This window comes from Bos grunniens, chromosome 8 (assembly GCF_055505025.1).
Source record: "Bos grunniens cultivar Pamir isolate PY7600 chromosome 8, Bosgru_T2T1.0, whole genome shotgun sequence".
NCBI classification, from domain to species: Eukaryota; Metazoa; Chordata; class Mammalia; order Artiodactyla; family Bovidae; genus Bos; species Bos grunniens.
This window is the reverse complement of record NC_141172.1, coordinates 27,232,595-27,254,326: the sequence shown is the minus strand read 5'-3', so window position 1 is coordinate 27,254,326 and position 21,732 is coordinate 27,232,595. Positions and strand designations below refer to the sequence as shown.

Below are 21,732 nucleotides of genomic sequence, written 5' to 3'. Positions count from 1 at the left end.
TTATTTGAACTTTATTGTGAAAGCATTTTCAGGCAGAGAGACTTCATTGTATGTAGAATATAAGATTTGCATGGGTTAGTAAGGAGAGGGCATTTTGTCCCCTTATCCCTCAACAACCATATTATGGCGATTTTATTCTTCTGGATTTCTAAGAGCAAGTTTTCTCCCTTATTGTATAAGCTAACAGATTTCCCGGGTGTCCTTGAATGATTTATTCATGGCCTACTTGTGTAGTAGCAAAAGAAAAGAATTATACATTACATTTTTTTTTTAATCTTGAGCAAGAGAGCAATTTAAAAAAAATATATTTGGTAAGACCTCTAATAAAATTTTTAATGAGTTGTCTCTCCAACTCATAGTCATTCCGAAGAGTACTGTCTCCTTCATTTTCATGGCTGAGGGCACTGCCTTCTTTTTTTCCCCTCTTGCTGGGATATGTGTTGTTTCCACATTACTTTTGGTTTTTCAGTTAATTATTATTCTTTCCTTTAATAAAATTTAAGGTGTACCCATACTTCAGATAGTGTTTACATTATACTTTGGTGAATGTAATGTTTATTAATAATATTTTGTTCAAAATTAAAATAATAATTATCATTAATACTCTGAGGTAAATAAAGTTGTTCTGTTATTAACCAAAGACTATCCCCCCTTTACTCATCCTTTCTTTCCTTTGTTACTGCCTTCTTCCCTCCTCTCCCTAAAGTTCCAGCAACTGAATACTTGAGGAATGGATGAATGAGCTTATGTAATTGTTTACTGTCTCATCTCTTCTTTTTAGATGGTAAATCCCATAAGAACAGATTCCACCACTCTTGTTCACCTCCGTTTGCCTAATGTCTAGGATTAGTACACAGTAGGAATACATTCACACATTGAATTAGTTGAATGAATGAATCAATGAATAATAAAAAAGTTATTATGAATGCTTCATATCTATATTAATATTTAGATTATAAAATATGAGAGGGAGATTATTATACTTTTAGTATGTTTTAAAATTTGCTACTTATTTTTTTACACTTTATGAGTAATACAATAAGCAGTTTAAAGTAGTTTTTGAAACTAAACTTTTGATGATTTGGATTAATATTTTAAACTGCATTTAACCATGTGACCTTGATTAACTCAACTAACTTATGTCCTAGCTAAATTAAAATAGTTTGAGAGCATAATGTAGAAATACATTTTTACAATGGGTATCGGTTTTAAGAGTTTTAATTGAAACATGATGTGGGCCTATGTAGATAGTAATAGCATTTTTATAATTTATTTCAAATTGTAACTTGAGAATTTTAAGGATTGAAGAATATCATTTCTAAGCATAACAGAAAATTATGTGCTCTTGGGTTCAGAAATTACTGGTTGAGAAAAATAGGCCTGACTTATCAGAAACACAGGGACCAAAGTAAGTATATTTAACTCTCCCAAACAGTGTTTAGTATAGACTGTTTATTTAATTGTTGGATGACAGGTATGTACAAATACTATAGTTCCTTTGGAAATGGGGAAAATAAAGAAAAAAGATCTTATTACAAACTACAGGGTGGACTTAGGTACAAAGTAGCCATAAATTTGTACTTGATATATCATGAACTTAATTTGACCACTTGTTTAGAAATCGATTACTACTTGGCTATGCAGCAGTGTACTTAGAAGAATGAGTCTACTCATGTATCATGATGTCTTTTCAGCTGACTGTTGTCTCTTTGTGACTTTAATGGTATATTTTCATTCTGTATTTTTCTGTAGGCATCCACAAGGACAAAGATAAACCCCCGAGCTTCTCTGTTGTCCTTGAGACTCTGAGACGCACCTTGACAGATTACCAGAACAAGCTGGAAGAGGCATCTAATGAGGTAACACTTGCACTGCTGGGCCCCACACACATGGCCTTCGGCCTGCAGCAGTACGTATTACTCGCTTGTTACAAAGGCCAAAAAGATTGCGAATGTTGATTTGACAGCCTCCCCGATAAAAAAATAATAAGTTGTCTGTCACTGTTTTCTCTGTAAGTGTGGCCTAAAGTCAGGTCTCACTTGTGTTTTTGTAACTCTTCTGTCACACTGCTATTTTCGGAGTTCTAAAGACTGTCACTTCTTGGTCTTCTTAATTTATCTTTTAATTTAATAAAAAAGCTGTGCAACTCAGTTAATATAATATTTAAATGTTAATGTGTTTTCATGAGATTTGGAATAGGTAGTGGACATTTAGGGCTTGTCAATATTTTGGCTTAAGAGTTCTACAAATTGTAGAGATCTTACTGAAAAAGAGAGAAATTAGTTTGCATTCTCTAAAGGGAGTGACTGTTAGAAGTTTTTTAAAAACAAATATCTGCTTGATGTAGCCTGGAGGTTTTGGTTTCCTAATTGAAAAAACTCATGCTTCTATTTATCTTCTCTTTTTTTTAAATTTTTTTTTTAATTTACTTATTTTAATTGGAGGCTAATTACTTTACAGTATTGTAGTGTTTTTTGCCATACATTGACATGAATCGGCCATGGGTATACATGTTATCTTCTCTTTTGTATTGTTTAATTTGTGGATTGATAATTTTCTTGGGTATTAAAATGCTTTATGAACTTTTGCTTTAAAAATTGAAGAGTTTATTTAGTTACATCTTATCAAATTAGAAAATATGAAATAACTACATTAAACACAGTTAGTAAAACAACAGACAATTTTTCTAACTGAAGACAAGTTACAAAACCTATAATTTAGTATTTATCCCTCTGTGTTTATCTGTTTGTTTCATGTAATACAAAGGCCATGAAACCCTTATATTTCCCATTTCAAAAGAGCCATATTTTACTTTAGTTTGTTAAGGTGAAGAAAGAAGGAAAAGTGAGTTTTCTTAATGCCTTCTGTAATTTTTCAAAAGGCTTAAAAGAAAGTGACCACTGGAATAATTAAATTTCTATAAAGAGCAAACATTGCCGTCTTTCCCAGTGAGACAAGACAACCTGTATTGTTAGTAGTTTATGCACCTTTTCTGAGGCCTAGGTCTGGAAGCTGCAGGGTAAGTAGGAACATATTACCCACAGCGAATTGTTATTTGGGAGGATGAATGTCACATGATCTTCAGCACAGTTGAAAAGTCGACTCAGCAGGCTTTGGCTTAGTAATGCGCTTTGTTGTGAACCAGTGCCAGAGACAGCAGTGGGGAGACCAAGGGGGTGGCTGCAAAGAAAGCAAAAAGAGCAGTCTGACAGAAAGAAGAATGAACTGTCAAAGAAAATAAATCACAAGTGGAGCAGGACCAACTGATGACCTGCCACAAGCCTTCCCAGTAGGACTGCATGTGACCGACCCTGAGGTTGTCATATGGAGTGAGACCTGCGGATACCCTCACGATGCAGAAAGAACAGTCTTCTGCTCTGTCCTTTCTTCTTTCCGTATAGATGCCATTGCTTCTGGCATGTTGGTCCTGTAGGATTTTAAAAATAAAGTTATATTTGTTTACAGTAAGAATGGAATCCTTTATCCAGATAGCTGGTAAAAACACAACGATATCACTGACATTTTAAGCTTGAATGCTTGCTTTTCTTTTTAGCATGTGAACTTGTGACAGAAATTACATAGTTAACCAAAAGAAATACATTTTAAAGATTAAATTACTATCAAAAATTTGTATTTAATAATTGCATAAAAATTTAAAGATTAGCTTTTGAGTTATCCACCCTTGGAAAATATTTTAAAAGTTACTTACATTTGTTTTTCATCAGCTAAGCAACATGAATAATGCTAAGGAAAAGGCATCGAATGAGCTTGACTCTACCAAACAGAAGATAGAATCTCACACTAAAAATATAAAGGTATTATAATTTAGAATAACTTTTTCCTGTTGTGTTAAGTAACTCATATAATTATCTAGGGAATATTTTTAAGGAGAGCTATATGAAAATATATCTTCCTATTTTTTATTAAGTATGTCTAGATACAGCTTACAATTTTTTTATTGTTGATCAAAATAAGAATGATTTTTCATTAAAAAAACTTTATTGGAAATTGTTTTGGTTCAAGGAAAAACTCATTTTCCAGATTTGATGATAGTACCATAGATTCAAAAATTGTTTTAAGATTTGATGTCCAGCCTTAGATCCACAGTCAACATATTTTATGTAAGCACATCAGTGCTTGGAGTCAGTTTTCATAATTTTGGAGTGGAGTCATTGTTTTAAGTACATCATGCCTAGTAGTGGGCTGAGACCACACCTAGCTAAGGTCCAGGACAACCGTTTATTTTTTGTGCTGCTTTTATGTACTACATGTTGGCAAAATTATACTAAGGCAACTCTCAGAGTTGGAATTTTTTGGTGTGGGTTCGTGTTGTTTGTCATGGATGTACTTGAATGAAATCTGTTAAGGGTAAGGACTGAAAAGTGAAGCAGAATTTTATGTCACGTATTTGGAATTTGAAATATCATTGGGAAGTAAATGTTCTTATAGTAAATGTAGGAGATTTATTTTTTAAATGTTATTTGAAAGTTTTTGAGCTACCAATTTTTTTTTTTTTTTAATAATGAGCTGAAAGGAAAACCCTTGTAAAGAGCTTTCTGGAATAAGTTATTTGATTAACATTTTATATTTAAGTGTTATAATCTTCCCACCATCTTTTTGTTTGGTGTCTCCAACAGGACCTTCAGGATAAGCTGGCAGATGTCAGTAAGGAGTTAAGTCATTTACGCACTAAATGTGCAGACAGAGAGGCTCTAATAAACACTCTGAAAGTGGAACTGCAGAATGTGCTGCACTGTTGGGAGAAAGAAAAGGCGCGAGCAGCCCAATCTGAGAGTGAACTTGAGAAGCTTTCCCAGGCTTTCCATAAGGATGCTGAGGTATTACCTGAGACAAGAAGACTGTCAGGAAGGCCTCGCACTAATCTCACTTTTAGAAATTTACATCTATCAAGTGGGTCTTCTTATTTAATTCAAAAAATTCTTCTCAGCTATTTTGAAGTGTTCATGCCAGCTGCAAAACCAGCCATTCCATTACTCTTGTATGATACAATTTTGTGAGAGAAATAAAGTAGTTTAACTGTTTTACCATTTGTACAAGTTGTTTTCTCTATTAGAACATACTCTCTCAAGCAGCTATGCTCCTAACAGTCTTGTGTGTCAGTGACAAAATAATTTTTTTATTTCAGTAGTTAGTAGCCTTATAAGGTGGAAAGAGTCTTTTTTGTAAGCTGAAAGAACTCATTTGGGTAGAGGTACTTCTGTTTACAAACTGTGAATATGGAAAAGCCACATGGTTTGGTCTCTCCACATCTTTGCTTCCTTATTTGCAAAACAGGAATAATATCTACTTTAATAGAGAGTTGCCTTATTTTTTTATAATTGTAAGATATTAATCAAAATTTAGAAAAATACAAGTCTCACACAGTTAAAAAGTTTATTTGGATGTCCTTGGGAGTTGCCTATCCATGTTAATTTATTAATGACTTCTTAAAATATGACAGACTCTTCCATACTGTATGAGCCTGTGTGAGTAGAATTGTAATCTTATATTTTCTTTTACCCATGGGACGTAGAGCTAGTCTAGCTAGCGTGGAGCTAGTTTATCTGAGTCGTCTTGCATATTGAGTTCATTACTCGAACAAATATGAACATGAATGCCAAGAGAGTAAAAAGGAAACATTCTTCCCACTCTTCTTACAGTCTGGGATTTAAATTGTGTCCACATGAAGGGGCTGGAATTGTTCTACACATCAGATAATGATTAAAGTAAAGGAAACTAGAAGGCTGACTGTATTGTAAAGTCAGCATGTCTACAGGATTGTGGTTGGGTTCAACATGTGTGAATTGATTTTGGATCTTGAGATTCTCTTTTCACGCCAAATGGATGATTGTCATGCATGGTTCATCACAGCCCAAGCAAAAAGGACATGATGGCGACACAATGAATTACCCTTTATGAAGAACTCGATCACTTGGCAAAATGCGGAGAGGGAAGATTGTTAGTGCCTGAGTGTTATGTTTGGTTAGTTATATTTAATAAGATTTTTGAATGTCTCAATTTAGTTGAAAATGCAAAGGCATCTTTAATTGCTTAAAAAATAAAAATATATAGCATTGTTATAAAGATTCTTCTTATATCTTAATTCAAGTTGTGGATATAGCTATATATTCAAATTTTTGGGGGGGTTTTAAATTGTTATATTTGGAAAAAATCTCAGATGACATATAGAGAGAATGAAAGATATGTATTTTTATATATATTGGAAACTTTCACCACAGCTTCTAACTACAATAAGTTTACATATGCTACATTCAGTTGTTGTCTGGAAGATTAGAATTCCTATTTTTTAAATAGAAATTTAAAATTTCTTTTAAAGGTTTTCCTGTTGGTCTGTTAAAAACCTTGAGAGAACTTAGTTTATCTACCTAAAATGCTCATTTTGCAGCTTCACAATTACCTTTTCTTGAGTTCCATTCTTTGACTTTAAGGATAAAAATGTTTTACAACAAGAGCAATTTGGCATTTTAGTAAGTAAATTCCCTTTTTGTGTTCAAGATGGAAATCAGCTTTTTAATGAATTCTATAGTATAGTGTTTCTAGGTCATTAAACAATGGATGGTTTAGCTACAACAATAGCAATATAATTTGAAAGAATTTTTTTACGTATTTTTAATTGAACAGTTTTAAAGCATGTCTTGGGCAGCTATGTCCTTTCTTTTTTTTTTTTGGACTGCTAAGTTTGTGATATTTAAACACCTATAAATGCCCAGTTTGCCAAGTCTGGTATAAACTTCTAAGTGGGGGAAAAATAATGAGCCTATCTTCCATCTCTTTCATATCACTGTCTGCTTTGCCTAAGGGGCTTAGGATAGATTTCCTATAAGTGGTAAGTAAACTAGAATCTCTGGAGGAGGAGGAAAGCTGAGTAATTGTGTGCATGTAAAGTGCAGATATTGGTATAACTTTTTCTTTAACAGTGTTGGATACACTCTATATTTTGGTTTTTTGATTTCACATCTTTTTTGGCAAATGTAAATATAAAATTATGGAATTACCATGTTAACTTCTAGTTAGAAGAGCTTAGAAGCATCTAGTCCAGATACCTCATGTTAAAGCCAAGGAAGGTGAAGCCTAAACAGACACTGACTCAGATCATGTCCTCAGTTGTAGCAGAGCTGGCCTCAGAACCCAGGTCTTTTGGCTTCTACACTTGAGATTTTTTACTAAGTGTAAGCAATTTAAGTTTCTATCTGATGTTTAACTTTGAATGTTAAAAAAGTCCCCAAGATGACCATATTCCCATACTTGAGTATTTTAATTCCTTTCTAGGATTTTTGACATAAATTCTTTACCACGTGTATTATGTGTTTTACTTCTTACAGTGTTTATATACTGGAATTAATTTCTTTTTTTCTCACAGGAGAAGCTAACCTTCCTTCATACCTTGTATCAGCACTTGATAGCAGGCTCTGTGCTCATAAAACAACCAGAAGGCATGCTGGATAAATTCTCTTGGTCTGAGCTTTGTGCAGTCTTGCAGGAGAATGTTGATGCCCTGATCGTAGACCTCAACAGGGCTAATGAGAAGGTAACTGTCCTCAGGCACCAGATTCCTCTATTAAATTCAGTGACATTTGTCCACATCACAGTATCATTAAGAAGGGCTGACATTCATCTTATTTCAAAAAGAATTTGGGTGTTAATAATTCAATACCATTAATTATGGCTTGTCTACAACTCAGTTTGATGCCATTGCTGTGGGCATGTAAATGTGACTGAAGTCTGTATGAAGTCTCTGAGCTCCACTTTCTGTGCAGGACATGCTAATACTACTAGCCAGTGTTAGCCACAGGGACCTAATTAAAAGAAAATAAATTAATCTTACTGATGAAGCAATTCAAAGAACTTAGTCATTTACATTAATAAACCAACTCTTTATGTTAGCATAAAATAGAAACAAGATACAGTTATTCAAAAACATGATCCTAAAATTCTTTGCTCAGGAAATAATGAGATGTTACTTTAAAAGCACTTAAAATTTAAAAATTATGTTTATGACATTTCTTGTAATAGAACAAACTGTATATTACAAAACCCATTCAGTGCTTTAGATAGTAAGAAGAATATATTGTAGGAGAAAACTGGACTTTCATCACCCCTTTAACATTCACAAACCTAGGAATTCAGTCTTTCAAAAAAAATTTAAAAACCTTCTTTTGGTTATTGAAAATTAAAGTGGCTTAGCAGTCCAATGTATTTCTCTGTTAAAGGTGTTGATTCTTATCCTGAGTCTGTTGAACTAGTTAGAACTATATTTATATGATCTAGTTTCTAGGTCTTAGTTGCAGTGACATTTGCCCTTAAGGGATACAGAGAGGAAAATTGTTCCCTAAGTTTTTTTTTTTTTTAATCTGTTGAAGTAATGAAACAGCATCTTGGCCCAATTTTAGAGTGAGAGCATTTTTATCTTGGTCTGATTGGCAAACAATCATAGGCATTGAGAAGTAGGGTTGAGGAAATAAGGGAATAAATTGTGATAAGTGGAGATACTGTTCTTAGCTGTGAATGTGTACATAACAGATTTCCAAATTACTGATAATTGAGTACATGTTTTAGCTCTCTGATGTGGTATTGTATTTTAATAGTTTTTCATAATTTCAAAACATCATTAACTGTCATATATATTAGATGATGAGGATTTGCTTTCCAGTGTTTTGAATGTGAAATAAAAAATGATTGGAACATTCTGCTTTATTATATGTAAAATGTTTGTAGATTTATAAATCTCATTTAAGTACTTCCTTTCCCACTGAAATATCTGAACAGCTTGAGTTTTGGTTCTAGAGGTAAAAATATTCTTCTTAATTTTCTCAGTAAAATTGATTATAGAATAAGTAACTTTGTTAGTTATTGGGGCTTCCCAGGTGGTATAGTGGTAAAGAATCCACCTGCCAATGCAGGAGGTGTGGGTTTGATCCCTGGGTTAGGAAGATCCCCTATAGGAAATGACAACCAGTTTCAATATTCTTGCATGGAAAATGCCATAGACAGAGGAGCCTGGTGGGCTGCAGTCCATGGGGTCACAGAGAGTCAGACACGACTGAGTGACTGAGCACACACATACAATTTTATTGGAGAAAAAGATGTTATCTATACATATAAATGAAACATTTTCTGCTAAAATATAGTTTTGTTCTACTGACTCCTGTTTCTTCATTTATTTTTCATTTTAGCTTAAAATTTTTGTATGATCTTAAGGTATAAAATATAGTATAATATTCTAGAATAGCTTTTGGGGGAGATGATACAAAGAACACATTGGTGAGCATATCTTGTTCTGTATTGCATTTCACCATTTAGATAAGTCATCTAGAGTATATCTGTAAAAACAAGTCTGATACGATGAAAGAGCTTCAGCAAACCCAGGAAGACACCTTTAACAAAGTGGCAGAGCAGATCAAAGCACAGGAGAGCTGCTGGCACAAACAAAAGAAGGAACTGGAGCTGCAGTACTCTGAACTCCTCCTGGAGGTACAGAAGAGGGCACAGGTATGCTACTGCCACAAAGAGCTTGAAAAATGGGATGCTCGATCTTTTACTTTCAAGTGTTTTCTTTTAATACCAATACCAAGTCAGTTAAAGCTTTGGAGAACCACACAGAACTTGCTTGTTTGGGTTACATGTCCATGTGATTGTGCAAAGACATGTACACAAATGGGCATACGTGCATATGCACGCACTCAGGTGGATTAAGGATTGTCTCACTTAAGTTTGAAAGTAGATGGGTTTCTGGTTAAAAATGCAGAGATCAATTAAATACTGAAATTGTATTTCCTTCATTTTAAAAATAAAGGTTAAGAAATTCTGGTGAAATATTATCAGTTTTAGTGTAGATACACTTCGATCCAGTTCATTCCATTTGTGGAGATTTCTATTAATATGTGAACCATCATTTTAATTCATTTGGGGTTGAAATTTGCTGTAGTTCCTAATGTTGAAGAATTTGAATTATAGTTATAGATCCTATAGCAAAACTATTGGTTGTGAGAGGTAATATGTCCTCTGTGTTGGATTCGATTGAGAACAGAAGTTATGTGTAGTTAACAAAATCATATGTTTGTCTTATACAAGATATTATCAACATACTTTATATTGTTAACTCTCATTCCTGCCCAATGAGAAATAACAATGACAGTCTATACTTTTTTTGTATAGACTTCTCATAGTTGATTCAGTTTTAACCTCTTTATTTGATCCACTCATTCTTATATTGTCAAGTCTAATTAAAAAAAGAAACTGCATTTAAAAAATTTGCCAATAAACAGTTTCCAGTTGCTTAAAGTAAGACCACTCTGTTTTCCCAAGCATATGAGCCCCATATGAAGTTAAGCTTTTCTCTGTGAATTTGAATGAATTCATACTCTCTCTAAAAGTGGCCTTTTGTTCACTACATGCAGGATGCCATGTGATATCTTCTGCATTTTCTACCACTGAAGAGACCTAAATAAATTTTTTAGAGATAATTTTGACATGCAGTGAACAGATTTTAAGTGTATAGTATGATATTTTGATCAGTGTATGCACCCATGTACCCACTGCCCCATTTAAGACTTAAACATTTTCATTACCTCAGAAAGTTCTCTTGTGCTCTCTTCCGATAAGTTTCCACTCCCCATAGGCACCCATTGTTCTGATGTTCTGATACCTATCATCATAGATTATTTTCCTTTGTTCTAGAATCATTCAGTGTGTAGTCTTCGGTGGTTGGCTTATTTCCCTCAACATATATATTTTTTTAATATTCATGCTTGTTGTATTTATCAGTTCATTCTTTTTTATAGTTGAGTAGTATTCCACTACTCAACTATGGACTGTAGTCTACTAGGCTTCTCTGTCCATGGGATTTTCCAGGCAAGAGTACTGGAGTGGGTTGCCATTTCTTTCTCCAGGGGATCTTCCTGACCCAGGGATCGAACCCAGGTCTCCTGCATTGCAAGCAGACACTTTACCCTCTGAGCCACCAGGGAAACCCCAGTATTCCACTTTACAATTATACCACAATTTGATAAATTGTGAATTGATGGATATTTGTCTTTTTTCCAGCTTTTGGCTATTGTAAACAAAATTGCTGCAAACATTATTGTTTAACTGTTTTGTTGACATATGTTTTCATTTTGTAGTTAAGAGTGTAGTTTAACTACACTAGTTTATAAGACAGATGTATGTTTATAAAAAACTATCAGACATTTTTTCCCCAAAATGGTTCTATCAGTTTATATTTCTGCCATCAGTGTATGAGAATTTTCATTGTTCTATATCCTCTGCAAAGTTTGTCATTGTCAGTCTTCTAAATTTTAGCCATTCTAGTTGTTTTAAAATGGAATTTCCTTGTGATTTTCACATTTTCTTGGTGAATATGACGTTGAGCACTTTTTATGTTCTTATTGTCATTTACATATTTTCTTTTGTGAAGTGTCTCTTCAGGTGTTTGTACATTAAAAATGTGGGTTGTTTGTGTTTTTATTATTGATTTTCAGAAGTTCTTTATAAATTCTGGATATAATTCTTTATCATACATATGTATCCAAGATATTTTCTTTCAGTATCTTACTTGCCTTTTTATTTTTTAGTATTTATTTTGATGATCACAAGTTTTAAAATTTTGATGAAGTTCAACTTATAAATCTTCTTCTCTTTTGAGTACTTTTCTGTGGTAAGCACTCTTTCTATAGCCCAAGATTCTGAAGATAATGTATCATTTCTTCTAGAGGTTTTATAGTTTTAGCTTTTTTGTCTAGGTCTGTGATCCATCTCAAATTAATTTTTGTGTGTAATGTTAAATGGAAGCTGAGGTTCATTTTCTCTCTGCATTTGTTGTTCCCACACCATTTATTCAAGACTTTACTTTTCCTGATTTAGTATCCCTAGTCCCTTTGAGAAAAAACAACTGACTATATATGGGAACTGCAGGTTTGTTGCATCCCTACGCTTTTGCCTTTTCCAGAATATTATATACATTTTATTTATGTATTTATTTATTGGCTGTGCTGGGTCTTTGTTGCTGCACAGGCTTTTTCTCTAGTTGCAGAGAGTGAGGGCTTGTGTCTAGTTGTGGGTGTGGGCTTCTCATTGCAGTAGCTTCTCTTGTTGTGGAGCACTGGCTCTGGGGCCCATGGGCTTCAGTGGTTTTGGCACGAGAGCTCAGTAGTTGTGGTTCCTGAGCTCTGGAGCACAAGCTCAGTGGTTGTGATGTGTGGGGTAATTACTGTGTGGCATGTGGAAACTTCCCAGACCAGGGATTGAACCTGAGTCTCCTACTTTGGCAAGTGGATTCTTATCCACTTGAGCTATCAGGGAAGCCTCAGTATGTTATATAAGTGAAATCATACAGTATGTAGCATTTTCGGTCTTTCTTCACTCAACAAAATATGTTTGGGAATTGTTCACATTATTGGTTGTATTGGTAGCTCCCTCCTTTTTACTGCTGAGTCATATTCCATTGTATGAATGTAGCACTGTTTATCTAGGTACTTGCTGATGGGCCTTTGGGTTGTTTTATTTTTTTACAATTATGATTAAACATGCTTTTAACATTCATGGGTAGGTTTTTGTGGATCATTCAATTCAATGCAGTCTCTCAGTCATGTTTGACTCTTTGCAACCCTGTGGACTTCAGCTTGCTAGGCTTCCCTGTCCATCACCAACTCCTGGAGCCTACTCAAACTCATGTCCATAGAGTCAGTGATGCCATCCAACCATCTCATCCTCTGTCGTCCCCTTCTCCTCCTGCCTTCAATCTTTCCCAGCATCAAGGTCTTTTCAAATGAGTCGGTTCTTCACATCAGCTGGCCAGAGTATTGGAGTTTCAGCTTCAGCATCAGTCCTTCCAATGAATATTCAGGATTGATTTCTTTTAGGATTGACTAGTTCGATTTCCTTGCAGTCCAAGGGACTCTCAAGAGTATTCGCCAACACCACAGTTCAAAAGCATCAATTCTTCAGCGCTCAGCTTGCTTTATAGTCCAACTCTCACATCCATACAGGACTACTGGAAAAACCATAGCTTTGATTAGACAGACCTTTGTTGGTAAAGTAATATCTCTGCTTTTTAATATGCTGTCTAGGTTGGTCATAGCTCTTCTTCCAAGGAGCAAGCGTCTTTTAATTTCATGGCTTCAGTTACCATCTGCAGTGACTTTGGAGCCCCCCAAAATAAAGTCTGTCACTGTTCCCATTGTTTCCCCGTCTATTTGCCATGAAGTGATGGGACCAGATGCCATGATCTTAGTTTTCTGAATGTTAAGTTTTAAGCCAACTTTTTCAGTTTTTTGAATGTTGAGTTTTAAGCCAACTTTTTCACTCTCCTCTTTCACTTTCATCAAGAGGCTCTTTAGTTCTTCTTCACTTTCTGCCATAAGGGTGGTGTCGTCTGTGTATCTGAGGTTATTGATATTTTTCCTGGCAATCTTGATTCCAGCTTGTGCTTCATCCAGCCTGGCATTTCGCATGATGTAATCTGCATATAAGTTAAAATTTTTTTGGGGGGGTGAATACTTAGGAGTCTGATTTCTGTTATTATGGTGAGAATGTATTTAACTTTATAAGAAACTATCAAATTGTTTTCCCAAGTGGCTATCATTTTGCCTTCTCACTAGGCTTGTAAGAAAGTTCTAATTGCTCTGCATCTGTGCCAGCATGTGGTTTCATCATTTTTTTCTTTTTCTTTTTAGCTATTCTAATAGGTGTATAGTGCTATGTCATTATGGTTTTAATTTAGACTTTCCCTAATGAAAAATAATGTTGAGTATTTTTCATATGCTTATTTGCCACCTGTATATCTTTTTTGGTGAGTTACCTATTCATATCTTTTGCCCACTTTGTAATTACGTTGCTTATTTTCTTCTTGCTGAATTTCAAACATTGTTTATATATTCTGGATACAAGTCATTTGTTAGATATGTAATTTGCAAGTATTCTCTCCAAGTCTCTCAAAAGAACTTTTGCAGAACAAGTGTTTTAAATTTATAAAGTTCAATTTGATACATTTTTCTTTTATGGCCTGGGCTTTTAGTATTGTATCTAAGGACTCTTTTCCCTAGTACAAGGTCACCAGGATTTCTTCCTGCTTTTTTTCTAGATTTTGCATAGTTTTAGGTTTTACATATAGGTCTGTGATCCATTTTGAGTTAATTTTTGTAAAGATGTGAGGCTTGGGTTGGTCTTTTTTTTTTTTTTCCTGTATTTGGATGTCCATGTTCTAGCACTATTTCTTTAAAGACTATCCTTTTTCTACTGAATTGCTTTTGTGCCTTTGTCAGAAATCAGTTGGTTGCATTTGTCCAAGTCTATGTTTTAGACTTTCTCATCTATTACATTTGTTTATATGTATATTCTTTTTTCAGTACCACACTGGTTTGATTTTTGTATTTTTTGGTTGGTCTTGAAATCAGGTAATGTGAACCTTCCAATTTTCTTCATTTCCTATCACTTTTAAAAAATGGGATAAATTCGACATGCAATGTGGTGTAAATTTAAGGTATACATCATAGTACTTTGATATATTAATGTATTGTGATATGGTTGCCTTTGTAATATTTATTACATTATATGCTTATAGTACCATATTATTGTCTATGTTCAGTGAACATACATGACATCTAATCAGATGGTAAAGAATCTGCCTGCAATGTGGAGATCTAGGTTTGATCCCTGAGTCGGGAAGACCTGGAGAAATAACTGGCTACTTGCCTGGAGAATTCCATGGACAGAGGAGCTTGGCAGGCTACAGTCCATGGAGTCACAAAGAGTCGGACGTGACTGAGTGCCTGAGCACAGCACACAGCATGATCCTATTACCTGTTTCTTAATCGTTTCTGGTTTATTTTCTGTGGGTCTCTTCCTTCACTTGTGTTTCCTGCCTAGAGAAGTTCCTTTAGTATTTGTTGTAAAGCTGCTTTGGTGGTGCTGAATTCTCTTAATTTTTGCTTGTCTGGAAAGCTTTTGATTTCTCCATCAAATCTGAAGGAGAGTCTTGCTGGGTAGAGTATTCTTGGTTGTTGGTTCTTCCCTTTCATCACTTTAAATATATTATGCTTTTCCATTCTGGCTTCTAGAGTTTCTGTTGAGAAATCAGCTGATGGTCTGATGGGCGTTCCCTTGTACATTGTTGTTGTTTTTGCACGTTTGATTTCTTTGGATCCCACATATGAGTGATGTTGTACAGTGCTTGCCTTTCTCTGTCTTGTCTGGCTTAATAGTATGTTCAAGGTTCATTCATGTTGTCACCAATGGCAGGATATATTCCTTTCTCATGGGTGAAAAATATTATATTCTGTATGTGAATCTTTTTTACCCCTTCATTTGTTGGTGGTCTTTTGGGTTGTTTCCATATTTTGGCTGTTGTGAATAGTGCTGTAGTAAACATGGGAGTGCATGTATCTCACCGAATTACTGTTTTCATTTCCTTGGGTATATTCTGAGAAGCAGAATTCCTGGAGGTAGGTCTAGTTTTAATTTTCTGAGGCCCCTTCATATTGTTTTCCACAGTGGTTGACTAACTTACGTTCTTTCTGGCGGTGTGTAAGGGTTTCTTCTTCACCACGCCTCACTGTCCCCTGTTGTCTCTTGTCGTCCTGACGATAGCCATCTTAACAGGAATGAGGTGATATCTCACTGTGGTTTTTGCTTGTCTCTCCCTGGTGATTAGTGATGTTGAGCATCTTCTCATGTGTCTGTTGACCATTTTGATGTCCTATTTGGAAAAGTGTCTATTTGGTTCTTCTGCCCATTTAAAACTATTTTTTTGGTTATTAAGTTGTATTAATTCTTTATGTATTTTGAATACTAACCCCTCATCTGATACATGATTTGTAAAAATTTTCTTCCAGTCTGTTGGCAATCACCTCATTTTGTTGATTGTTTATTTTGCAGGGCAGGAGCTTTTGAATTTGATATAGTCCCATTTGTTGATTTTTATTTGTATTGCTTGTGCTTTTGATGTCATATCCAAAAAAAAAATCATTCCCAAGACACATATCTTTGGGCTTCATCTCTATGTTTTCTTTAGGAGTTTTATGGTGTTAGGTCTTATGTTTAAGTCTTGGATCCATTTTGAGTTAATTTTTGTGAGTGGTATGAGTAAAGGGTCTAGTTTCATTATTCTGTACATGTTTCTCCAGTTTTTCCAGCACTATTTGCTGAATAGACTATCCTTTTCTCATTAGTTTTCTTGGTTCCCTTGTTGAATATTAGTTGACCATATAGGGTGGGATTTGATTCTGGACTGTCTATTTGGTTCCATTGGTCTAGAAGTCTGTTTTAGTGCCAATGCCATATTGTTTTTATCACTATGGCTTGCTGATGCTATGATCTTACATATAGGAAATCCCAAAGAGTCAATCAAAAGCTATTGTAATTAAGTAATTACATGTAATTGATGTAATTAATTGTAATTGATGATTTTAGTAAAGTGGCAGATAACAAAATCAACTTATAGAAATCTGTGACATTCTTTTACACTAATGAGGAAGCCTTGGAAAAATAAAACGATCCCATTCACAGTAGCATCAGAAACAATAAAATATTTAGGAATAAATTAACTGGAAAAGTAAAAGATCTGGACAATAAAATGACAAGACTTTGCAGAAAGAAGTAGAAGATACAAACAAAGAGAGAGATATCCCTTGTTCATGGATCAGAAGAATTAATATTGTTAAAATGACCATACTACCCAAAATGATCTACAGGTTCAGTTCAATCCACATCAAAATACCAAAGGAATTCTTCATAGAAATAAGAGAAACAAGCCTAAAATGTGTGTGAAACCACAAAAGACCCCTAACAGTCAAAGCAATCCTGAGAGAAAAGAACAAAATTCTTGATTTCAAACTATCCTATCAGTGTTTTGAACTCACTTCCTTTTTAAATCTCTAGGAAGGCATAGCAATTCACTTTCTCAATCAGCATCACAAATGCTGATGTTTTAGGAGCAGCTCTCACTGAAGACTTTTTTCCTGAAGAATGTGTAACATATGGCTTTGATCCCTGAATATGCAAATTGAAAGTATCATTTTCATTATTCCTGAATGTACATTAATATTATATATTGGCATTTGTCTGTATTATTTATGTACAATATTTGAATTTTCATAAAATATAATTGGATACACAGCAGCATTTAATTTGGGTTTATATTTAGTAAACTAATATTATATTGCATATTACAGTATCTATAAATTTCATTTTGGGATATTTTCCTATGATTAATTCTATATCTCTGCTTTTTTTCCCCAAGCTGCAATGCAGATAAAGATATTTTCATTTTATATTATTTAAACTTCAAAAATTATGTTGATAAGGACATGAGAGGGAAAAATCCACAGTTTTGCATAGGATTATGGGTTGTAGAGAATGTTATATGTCAGGAGAACATAGCCATTAATAGATACCATCTGCTGGAAAATAAATGACTTATCCATAGAGTCTCTGTTTAGTGTTTGGTTATTGTAAAGAAGTGGTTAGTAAAAGACAGGTAGTTAAATAAAAAACAATTTTTGGATATGAATAGCTTTTATTAAAAAAATGCAGAATAATTTGCAAGACTTTCGGATGTTTAAGCTTTAAAGCAGGTAGTGGGAATGCTGTTAGGTAATGAAATTAGAGTAGGAAGCTTGTTTTTTAACATGTTTTTGCGTATGTGCTAAGTTGCTTCCACCTGCAATGTGGGGGACCTGGGTTCGATCCCTGGGTTGGGAAGATCCCCTGGAGAAGGGAATGGCTGCCCACTCCAGTATTCTTGCCTGGAGAATTCCATGGACAGAGGAGCCTGGTGGGCTAGAGTCCATAGGGTCGCAAAGAGTCAGACAAGACTGAGTGACTTCCACTTTCTTAAGTTGTTTCAGTCGTGTCCGACTCTGCAACCCTATGGACTGTAGCCTGCTAGGCTCCTCTGTCCGTGGAATTCTCCAGGCCAGAATACTAGAGTTGGTTGCTGTGCCCGTCCCGACCCAGGGATTGAACCTGTGTCTCTTATGTCTCTTGCGTTGGCAGGAGGGTTCTTAGTGCCACTTGGGAAGCCCTCGCATGGTTTTAGTATTAGTTAAAATGTGCTAGCTACATCGTTGGGTAATTTGTGAATTTAAATAACTTTGGGGCCATCATATAAATATATCTCAAACATCTTTGCCTACCAAAGCATCAGGACTGAGTGCCATGGTACCTTGCCTTACTGACTTTGCTTTTGTAATTTCAGTATTTATATTCTTGTTTCTTTTCTATCTGAAAAGATGAAATTACTGGAACAAGAACTTCCTCTCTAAAACTAAAGATTTTTCACTGTCAGTTAAGTATGGTTAACCCTTGATATGATATTTATTTTAAACACTTCTGGTTTATGTGACAGTTTAGTAAAGTCCCCTTCTCCAGAGGATCTTCCCAACCCAGGAATGGAACCCAGGTCTCCCGCATTGCAGGTGGATTCTTTACCAGCTGAGCCACAAGGGAAGCCCAAGAGTACTGGAGTGGGTAGCCTATCCCTTCTCCAGCGGATCTTCCCAACCCAGGAATCGAACCAGGGTTTCTTGCATTGCAGGCAGATTCTTTACCAACTGAGCTATCAGGGAAACACTTAGTAAAGTCAAGTGAGTTTAAATTGAAGAACAAAAATCAAAGAAATTCAGGTTCATCATAATATATTGCATTTTATTTCTCTTCCATCACATTATTAACAGTACATTTGGGTAGAAGTAAGTTACTCATAAAAGTGTTGTTAGATGTTAAATTTTTTTACTTTTAAATTGAATTTGAAAAATATTCAGAGATAAAAATGCAGCTTGTTTATATTGTTGATAATGATAGGGAGACATGATTCACAAGGAGTTAGACACAGTTTGGCACACATTATGTTATGATTGGGCACCTCTAATGAAATATAGGAAAGTTCTCTACTTTTCAAATAATTGTTTTAGAAGTTGTTTTTATTAATAATAATGCTATCAACTGAATTTTTATAATGCTTGATCCAGTTTTTAACTCTTTTTCATACCTTTGCTTGCCTCTTCTTACATGATTCTCATAATAAACATGTGAGATAAGTCACTTAAATATCATTTCTATTTTACAAATGTGAAAAGTAAGATTCAGAGAACTGCTCATTTGTGTAGTGAGGACGTTGTAGGGTCGGAATTAGAATGGAGATAACGGATACGACATGTTTCGCACCTTGTTTGGTATTTAGAAGCTACAAAGTAAACGTTATGTGCTGTTTGAATATATTACCATCATCCTTATCAGGGAGTCTTTTTTTCGCATCATGCTAAACACTTTCTTTTAGGAACATGCTATTTTTGTATATGAAGTAATATCTGAAAACAGGTCTGGTGACAACTCAGTTTCATATTTCCTGAACTCACTTTTCTGAGTGAATCTTGTTTATTTAGTAATTAAATATGATAATGTATGAAAAAGCTAGCCAGTGCCACACTGTTAATCAAAGATGATAGTTCTTGGTCTCGTTTTTCTCAGACTTCTTTTTTCTGAGAGACTGAAATTTTAGCATACTGTATTGCAAAATTACTACTGTAGGTAAGAATAGCAAAATAACTTTACATAATTATTAATTAAATAAATGTTATATATAAGATTTATGGAACCCTCTGTTTCGTGCTGTGATCCTAACAAAGAAGTGTAATACTTATTTTCCTCAAAAAGTGTCAAAGTTAGTTGGAGAGGCACTATAGGAACATATGAAAAATTAAATAATAGAAGGTTTATCACGAGGTTGTACATAATTACTTGCCAAAAGAGTGCTATCAACTCAGAAGAGAAGGTGGTTAAAGTTTGAAGCCTTCGTAGAGGAGACTAGAGCCACCTGGGCTTTGTTTTCAGGATCTGAAAGCCCATAAGGAAGGGAGACATGAGACAGATCTGACTGATCATGCTAACTTTCTAGCAGTCTGAGGTAATATCTTTCAACAATCACTAAATCAAGCATCTTACCTGTATTGACAGTTTATTTTCAGTCAAATGATGAAGAGAACTCTTTTTCTTTTGAGGGCTTGACTTATCTCTTTGGATAGTTTTATAATTTGTATTGCCTTAGAAACTAGAGAATACACACAGGCATGTACCATTTTTGACACCTATTATTTTTGATGTGCTAAACTTCCAAATGAAATTAAAAGACGCTTGCTCCTTGGAAGAAAAGCTATGACCAACCTAGACAGCATATTAAAAAGCAGAGACATTACTTTGCCAACAAAGGTCTGTCTAGTCAAAGCTATGGTTTTTCCAGTAGTCATGTATGGATGTGAGAGTTGGACCATAAAGAAAGCTGAGCACCGAAGAATTGATGCTTTTGAACTGTGGTGTTGGCGAATACTCTTGAGAGTCTCTTGGACTGCAGGGAGATCCAACCAATCCATCCAAAAGGAAATCAATCCTGAATATTCATTGGAAGGACTGATGCTGAAGCTGAAACTCTAATACTTTGGCAACCTGATGCAAAGAACTGACTTATTTGAAAAGACCCTGATGCTGAGAAAGATTGACAGCAGGAGGAGAAGGGGAGGACAGAGGATAAGATGGTTGGATGACATCACGACTCAATGGACATGAGCTTGAGTAAACTCTGGGAGTTGGTGATAGATAGGGAAGCCTGGTGTGTTACAGTCCATGGGGTTGAAAAGAGTCAGACAGGACTGAGTAACTGAATTGAACTGAACTGAAACTTCCAAAATGAAGATAGTGTTTTTAAGGTAAGTAAATAACTATTATGGGATTTCAGTATATATATGGAAGACCAGATAATGAAATTGCTAGGTTGTGTGGTAACTTTTTACTTAACTTTTTGAAGAACTGCCAAACTTTTTCAAAAGTCTGTGCACACCATCTCAACATTTCCACTGACAGTGTATTGAAGACTCCAGTTTCTCCACAAAATGTGCTTTATTTTTTAACAGAGAAACATTTACATTGTAGGAAAACCAGGCAGATTTATGTGTATTATTTTAAAATACTACCATTGTATAAAAAATATAGGTAACATAAAAATAAAACCTTTTAAATGAAGTCCTTTGATGTCTATTTGTCACTCACTGTCCAGTTTGCAATTTGTCTTTTTGCCAACATAAAGAATGAGAACTCAGCAAGTAAAAGTGATTAAAAAAAAGTTTTATTCCACAGGGAAGTGTCTGATTTCTGGCCCAAGGTCTCAAAGTTCATGGGTTGCTGAAAGCAATAGATGTCCCTTAAAGCTTCTGTATTTCAGGAAGTAAGTGCGTGATTCATTAAGGGAAGAAGCTGTCCTGTTCCCTTCATTTTCAGTGCACTTTGGATTTATCAGAGTCATGGAAAACTAGTGAAATTAGATAGAATTTTTGGCATGTCAAAAAAATCTGTGTAGAAGATATAAAGTTTATAAAAATTTCAGGTTGTTAAACTTTTAAAAGATATTTTGAGGGGGAATTTGTGAATATTATTTTTTGAAATTAACACACCAAGGAGCAGATTATCTCAGTACTAGGAATGCTTTTGTTCAATTTGAAGGTGATGTTCCTTATGTTTGTTTGAAAAATATTAGCCTTTAATCTTCTTTGGTAAAGAACACCAGTTTTCTTTTTTAAGGCATATTTGCTCTTATAGTAATTTCCAGCCTTATCCTCAAACAAGCTTTGTTATTTAAGAAGAATTCATGGTAAATAATGCAATACCCCTGAAGGTCTCCCTGGAATATCAGAATTAATTTAAAATAAAATTTTGACATGTTGATAAGGT

The 21,732-nt window shown here is 34.7% G+C and overlaps 1 protein-coding gene across 19 annotated transcripts in view; it reads left to right on the top strand.

Moving 5' to 3' along the window:
- The window catches only part of CCDC171 (coiled-coil domain containing 171), a 340,483-nt gene that overhangs the window by 114,322 nt on the left and 204,429 nt on the right, over positions 1–21,732 (top strand). For 18 of the 19 annotated variants that reach the window (XR_015169517.1, XR_015169516.1, XR_015169518.1 and 15 more), the window contains 5 exons: positions 1,753–1,859; positions 3,726–3,815; positions 4,638–4,838; positions 7,382–7,549; positions 9,322–9,510. Coding sequence is in view for 16 of the 19 variants with exons in the window: in XM_086415030.1 (XP_086271156.1) it covers positions 1,753–1,859; positions 3,726–3,815; positions 4,638–4,838; positions 7,382–7,549; positions 9,322–9,510 (755 nt within the window). In the remaining 3 variants the exon portion in view is untranslated. Of the gene's footprint in view, positions 1–1,752; positions 1,860–3,725; positions 3,816–4,637; positions 4,839–5,906; positions 5,983–7,381; positions 7,550–9,321; positions 9,511–21,732 lie in introns of those variants that run through there. The other variant, XM_086415042.1, reaches the window with a different exon arrangement.